The 7493-nt window shown below is 42.6% G+C and overlaps 1 protein-coding gene across 1 annotated transcript in view; it reads right to left on the bottom strand.

Annotated features, from left to right (window-relative positions):
* Positions 1 to 4739: 4739 nt before the first annotated feature.
* Positions 4740 to 7493, bottom strand: part of ZADH2 (zinc binding alcohol dehydrogenase domain containing 2) — a 5536-nt gene continuing 2782 nt past the window's right edge. Inside the window, exon 2 of the mRNA XM_026039762.1 lies at positions 4740 to 6183. Within this exon, the coding sequence (XP_025895547.1) occupies positions 5259 to 6183 (925 nt within the window). The 3' untranslated portion in view covers positions 4740 to 5258. The remainder of the gene's footprint in view (positions 6184 to 7493) is intronic.

Here is a 7493-nt window from a genome sequence, read left to right as displayed (position 1 = left end):
TTTGACAGGTTTTTCTCCCTACCCCCTTTAAACTACAATGTGAAAAAAAAAAAAAATAAGCAGCGTATGTTATTGCTGCACATTAAACATTTTTGTAGAGTCTTTTATTTCTGAGATGTGGATTTTTGCAATGACAAATATTGAAAGCTTTAACGCGGATATTAAAAAAGGAGCAAGTGACCCACAAGGATATCAATTTATATTTGGGATGGGGGCGGCAGAATAGCAAGATGGCAAAACATAGAGAAATATGTATAAATCAACACAGCAACTCTTCAAACGTCCTTCTCCTTCCCAAAGACTAAACCTAGCCRTAATTAATTGATACAGCTCCTCTATCTGAGCACTATTAGTGCATTAGAGTTAACTAATACACAGGCTTCCCCCTCGCTGCCCTGCCAGTGACCTTAAGCCTCCCGCAGTAGGAAGGCCACTTGCTGCAGAGCAGAGGAGTAATTCATCCCCCACGGCCGCTCCGCGCTGGCCCCTCTGCGGAGCAGCGACCCACAACTGCGCTGCCATACGGAGGGCACCTTTGTGTCGGGACACCGGCACGCAGAGCACCGGGCTCCCTTCCCTGAACGCTACGGATAGGGTTTGAGGAGCAATCCTGGGAAAAACAGACCACTCGCTGAGCTACGGCCTCCATTTTCAGATCCTTTTTTCCTTCAAATACCTTCCCCCCCTTTTTTTTTCCACTCTCTTTTCTCAACTTAAGTAAGAGTAGTAAATAGTTTTCCATTCATAAAAGAATGTCATACGGGATGGGGGGAAGGTTAGTTGGCTCTAATTTTACCTGGGCTTTGCCAGCTTCTTTGCACATTTCAGGATTTAGCATATTCCCTCAAAACATAATAAATTTTGATTCTGTAGCTTAAGGGATCCATCAGTTAAAACGTTAGTCTTTCATCTTTATTACCCTCCCATTAAAATGAAAGAAACCGGGACACACTTCAGTTTAGAAGAAGCAATTTAGTTGGTAATGTCCTTACTACTCAAGTCTTTACAAAGAGAGAAAGTGCATTATTGCTTATATTTCACACATCTATCTGCATAAGAAGCAACTAAAGCTTTCAGACACATACGATGTTAAATTTAATAATATTCTTTGATTAGATTATTTTATTACAACATTTTTCCATTACCAGTCATTTCCCGTACACATTTACATTCATAAAACCTGCAGGTTTTCCTTTGTTTGTGTGTGTATATGTATTTATAAAGCGTGGAAAAGATCCTCTGCTTTGCTCCAGCTGTTAGAGCTGCAAGGGGCAGATTAATAACTAACTACCACGTCGGGCTGGGTTTTCTCGTACCCTGCACCAGTAACCCCTCGCTATAATGAGGACACAAAGAGGCTCCCATCAGGCTGCTCCTCCTCTTCATAACTCAGGAGCGTCACAGTGGCAATAGCCTCTGGTGCTATTTGTCTTTAGTGCAGTTGTGACACTTCGGCATGATCCATAATTTGGCAGCTATTTACCGTGACATTTCCCTTCAGTGCAGCCATAACATTCAGTGAAGCCATTATTTGGTTCCATTTACCATATAAATTGTATTGTTGTGCATGCATGCTAGCAGCTACATTAGGTACCTGAAAATGAGTAAATCTTGTAAAATAGATACTAACAGCTATTCACCAGCGGAATTTCTTTACTCCTCAGACAGAAGGAGGAACATATATAATATCCGCAAACATTACTGCAAACTTTTCCTTGAATCACTGTAATTATTTGTATTTACATGACACAGCAGTTATTCTTACCCACTTGCTGCGACACACAAACACACGCACGCCGACACACGCAGGCCCAGAGCGGAGCCCTGCCTGGCAGCAACCTCCCCGTTCAGACAGGTACTGGGAGATTCGACACAGCAGTTGCGTGGGGAGCCCGTTTGTAAGAGGTGCTTGCACAGGCAGCTTGCACAGGCCKGCAATTGCGGCGGATTCAGGGGGGAAAGGGCAGCTCTTCACCTATTTCTTTGTTGTTCTTTTCCTTGGGAGCGTATGTGTGTTGGAAAGGGAAATTCTGTTATTAGCCTCGGCAAACAATGCTAGATTTCGCTGTAGCAAATTCATTTGGAAAGGTAAAATTAGGATGTAGTGCCAGCAACCACATCTCAATGAGCTGCTATTATTAATAGTATTATTATTTAAATCCCTGCTCTCTACATATAGTATACTTAGTACTTCCCAGGCAAATGTATTATTATTTTTAATCATTTAAGTCCCCACTGTGCACACAGCTTTTAATACACCTTTTTTGCAAGCATATTAAGTGTATTGTTATTAATCCCTTGCTGTGACTCTACAGTATTTCTTTTCCTTGTATGTTCAATGTCCTATCATCATTTAAACCTCTCAGTGTGCGCATGCCATATACATTTTCCTATCCATCTAATATTTAAACATTATTTAAATCCATCATAGCTTACTTATTCAAAGTCAGCCTTTTCCCCGTAACCCTGTTTGCAGAATATAGCTTTAAATAAAGAGGAAACCTTTATTTTCACCTACCTAAAATTATTATGAATCTCGCTAGGAAGGCCTTACCTGTGTGTTACTGTCTCCCTCCCTCCCTGCAGACAATGTTCTCATTCAGCAATCCAAAAGAAATATTTTCTACCTTTAAAAACAAAAATYCTCTGCTCATTCTGGGTTCATTCATGGAAGAGTGATCACGTATAAGCTGAGATCCCTTTAGTTTAACACACGGGTTTCGTTAAAACGATAAAGCCTATGGCTATGGCCCAACCTAAACACTGAACACGCTACAAAATGAGAGTACACAGGACCAATATTCAAGTTCCGCATATAACAAATGTAAACTTTTTATTAATGCTGAAATCAGTATTAAAGTGCTGAATAATAACCCTGAAGCCAAAATTAGTAACAACAAAATGTCATATTTGAATATATATATAATGGGAACCTTCCAGAAGTTCCTCTCTTCCCTTATTTTGCTCAGTGAGGGAGCCTGGGGCAGTTGCATTACTAAAYGTTATTTGTCAAGGAATGCATTAAAAAGAGTGCAGAACGCTGTACGCTCAGGCTGCATCCTGTTACACAGAAGAGATTTCAGGATAAAAACCTCACTCACTGCCTCTGAAATACCCAAATTTAGCGGATTGACAGCAATCAACACCTCTGAAAACTGGGCCACTTGGATGGATTCTGACAGGAAGAATTTAATTGGAAAAATCACTCCCCCTGCAATCCTTCCGTGCATATCCCAGATCCGACTGTGCTTGTTGTACTTGCTGTTCCGCTACACCCCCAACTAACCTCCTTTTCAGATGCCTTTGTTGACCAAAGGAACCCCCTTTTCTTGGACCAGGAACATGAACCACGCGCGTGGGAACCAGACAGCCAGGACTCTGGATGCTCCAATGCTGCGTGGCGCTTGAGACCGCGTCTTCCTAGTGCTCAGCGGGATTGTCAGGACTACTCCTGGAATTGTGGAAAACACCCAAACTCCACCAACCCTTAGTCGTAATGAAGAAGAAAGAACGTTTCTAACAGCAGCCCTTAATGAATGGGGAAAAAAAACCAAAACCCAACCACATGGCTTTATGCTCAGCCTGAGTAATAGAGAAGCAGGAACAAAAACTCTAGCTAAAAACTCCCCAAGTCCCCCCAGAGTGGACCAAAACCAGCAGAAAAATACAGCAGGCAGAGACAGTTGTTTGTTGAATGTGATTCTTCTGGATTCAATGAACTATGTTCAAAAAAAATTGCAATGAGAATSCACTAAAATAAAATTATCTTCTCTACTGCCTGTGCTACTGAGTAAAATTCAAGCTCTTGTTACATGTTACTTTTAATGATTTCTATTATATACAGCCAGTCCTGAATAATGGCCCAAAATTAAGTTTGCCCTGGATTTTTTCCTTCAACCCCTAGGCATTAACAGTCTATCATTAAGTTTATTATTGGGTATACGATCCTGCAAAATTTCCTCTCTCCAACTGTGTAAGAAGAAATGTATATAATTTCAAAAGATTCAAAAGAACCCAMTTCTCTGATCTTAAACATTTGCTATGGAGTAAGATATAGAGCAGTCACAGTTTAAAGTATCTGGAAAATCCTGATTTGGAAAATTACTGATCTGGAAAATATTCGCTGTGGCCGGAATTCCCAGTGTGTRTATTGTTAATAGTTTCTGTTAAGTGAGAATTAATTTTCAAAACTCCACAAGGCCTTTTGGCTGCACCCACGAGGTAATCTATTCCGGAGCCACATTATATGTAAGGGCAGGGGGGAAGTGTGACTGCAGATTTAAAACAGTGTCGCTATTTGCTTCTGTAAAAGCAAAATTCAGCAGCTTCATTATGGGAAGTGAGGTGAAGAATCAGAGAGCWCTGTAACACAGAGCACGCCTACAAGGCAGCTAGTCAGCAAGAACGATGTCAATCTGAATAAAGGCACAAACATTTCCATACCTTTCTTCACTTTATTAAATGTTCAGTAATATACAGGACCTGGATACATGTGAACGGGGCTCAAACCCTCAGTCCAGTAACCCTGTAACATTGAGTCGAAGGGACATTAAAAAGCAATGATAGCGCATGAAAAGGCAAGAAAACAAGAACATTTCATGATCTGTAGTARAAGATTTTTTTAAAAAGGTATAGTTATTTCTGAAATATGTAATTTAAAAAGTCAAATTACTTTTCCTAATATATCTTAATACTACTTTGTTAGAAATGAAAGGTTTTTTTGCTGTGTGACTAGTCAAGAATTTTTACTAAAATCCATGATGGAACTAACAATTATTTTGTGACTCAAAACCAAAAGTGCATTTTTCCCCCAAACCTCTAGAGACTAATAAGGCAAACATATGACTCTCCTTAGTCTTCCTCTAACCATTTTATTTTTTAATCAAGAAATCAAAACTGATGAAAAGGAAGAAAGATTTCTTTTTTTCTGATCTGAACTATGTATGAAGCCTTATCAAACCAGTCTGACAGACTAAATCTGCCTCTGCATTAAGACTTACTCGGTCAAGAACAACATCCTTGTGCTGTGCTGGCCTAAGTGATATAATCGAACACAGACCCGTTCAGTTCAGCCAACAGCCACTGATTTAAGCCCTTTTGGGTAAAAAGAAAAAAAAATCCAAACTTTTTATTAACACCTTAATGCTGTTTTTTAATATAATATCCATTACTAAGTTTAAGAAAAGAAATTGTTTCTAGTAATTCTGAAGCATAAAGTGCCCATTTTCTCTCGTCTGATTTATGTCATTGTTCTGTTTTTACAGCTTACTGTTGACAGAGTGAGGTAATTCAACTACAATTTTTCCAATGTTTTTTCCCATGTACATGTAATCTACAGCACGGAACACCGACTCCAAGCCAGTGAACCTGCCCTCCGGAGAGGCGTCTCCAAGGTCCACCTCGCAAACCAGTTCGCCCTTCTCATACATCTTGAGCAAGTCCCTCACAGCCGTTTTGTACTCGGAAAGGTAGTGGTTCAGGAAGAAACCTCGGATGCTGGCAGACTTCCTCAACAGTTTTGCTGGCAGCAATTCTGCTTTAACAGGCTSCAGGCCAGAAGGGCTTTGGTAGCCAGTGATAAAGCCAATAACTATCAGGCGCCCTTTGGTAGCCAAGGAGTTAACTGCCAAGTCAAACATCTTTCCACCGACGGATTCGTACACCACATCCACACCTTTTGGGTAGGTTCTCCTAAGAACAGATTCAACGTTTTCGGTTTTATAGTTGATCGTATGGTCACAGCCAATGGATTTGAGGAAAGCACCCTTTTCATCGCTGGAGCAGGTCCCAATCACGTGGCACTTGGCCTTCTTTGCAAGCTGCACTGCAAACTGGCCCGTTCCTCCAGCCGCTGCTGTCACCAGGACCTTCTTGCCTTCAGAGAGCCCTCCGAGCTCCTTCAGGCTGATGTATGCAGTGGTACCGCTTACCATTAAAGTGAGAAACTCGGGTCTCACGGCCGGCACAAGAACTGCTTCCCTGGCAGGCACGACTGTGTACTCAGCAAAGGCACCCGCTCTCGTGTAGGCCACYGCCTGACCCACCGAATAGTCTGCACTCGCACTCAGTCCTAGAGCCACCACGTCACCAACACCCTCGAAACCTACATCAAAGGGGGGTTTGGTAGATGGGTCGTATCGACCAGCTGAGTAGTTTATGTCAGATGCGTTAATGCCGACAAATCTAGAAGAAGAAAACAAAGAATCTATTAACAACGTGCATTCTTTATCAGGTCTCTGTCATATGAAAAAAAAAATCTTCCATTCAAACTTACAGAATAAGAGATTCCTCCCCCCAACTCTTCCTCACTCCCTGCCCCCCAATTTCTGCTATGTTTGAATGAGGACAATATATAAAGCACTTCCACCAAACCTTCATACTTTACATTCTGTTGTTCTACGATTAAAGGTAAGTTTGCTTAAAGAGGAAAATAGCCCATTTTCCTCCAGAGCAGATTTGGCCAAGCTAAGCCAAATAAAAATAATTCTGTAAAGTATGAAAATTAATTGACCACTTTATAAAAGACRTGAATACAACAAAGAATAAAATGTGCAAAGTAGTAAATATGTTGATTCTGGCAACAAATTTACATTTTTGAATATAATACTACTGTTAATGACTAACGATCATATTAGCTATCGATGTCGTTTGCAAGGTCGTGTTACTGTAGGCAAGTAGTTCTTTAATTGATGGAGTCGCTACAGCAAATTTGCCTTCTGATGTAGCTAATGTCAAACATTAAAATATTTTTCTTTATACAAATTACTTGCAACACAGCAGAGCAACCTTGCACAGAAGGACTAAAAATCGTAAGATTGAGTATCGAGTCCTGCTGACCTCTAACAGGTGAAAATCGGTGCCAGTTTCTTTTAACACAGGGACACTCTCAGACCCTGACTAAGCACTTGGAGACAATGCCGCCCAAGTTAGGATCTAATGCAAACTCGGGGCTTATTCTAGTAACCCTTTTCGTAGACCATGACAAGATCTTTCCACATGCAAAGAAGAAGGGGAAGATTCTGCTAGCTAGAAAATGTCAGAGGAACCGCGCGCACCAGGGAAGAGCCGGGGTCCGGCTGCACGTGGCAGCGCGACCTGCGGGCTGCACTTGCTAGGGGCACACGCTGCCCAGGCGCGCACGCAGCGCGGGCTCTCCTCCTCGGCGGAGCGAGCAGCGCGCTCACGCTGTACGTGTGCGCAATTTCCAATTGGGCCCGGGGCACGGAGCAAGGGCTGGAAAGGCTCTGTTTGGATTCCCTTCGCTCGCTGCGGCGTGGGGCGTCTCCAACTTTTGCTGGTGCGCTATACAGAGACGCGTATAAACACAGGGATGCGTAAAACGGGTGGAAGCGGCAGCGGCCCTGCTGCGTTCCGCCTTCAGTTCCCCGTTCAGCTGCAATTGAACACGCAGCGCGACCCGCTGCAGGCAGCCCCGCCACCCCGGCAGCCGCGCGCAGTGCTGGCCCCGCTCGCCCCGGCGGCGGCCGAGCGCG

The sequence above is a fragment of the Nothoprocta perdicaria genome, unplaced genomic scaffold, assembly GCF_003342845.1.
Source record: "Nothoprocta perdicaria isolate Ctin4 unplaced genomic scaffold, notPer1 scaffold_24, whole genome shotgun sequence".
In the NCBI taxonomy this organism is placed as follows: Eukaryota; Metazoa; Chordata; class Aves; order Tinamiformes; family Tinamidae; genus Nothoprocta; species Nothoprocta perdicaria.
Note: the sequence above shows the minus strand (reverse complement) of the source record. Positions and strands in the feature narration are given on the sequence as shown.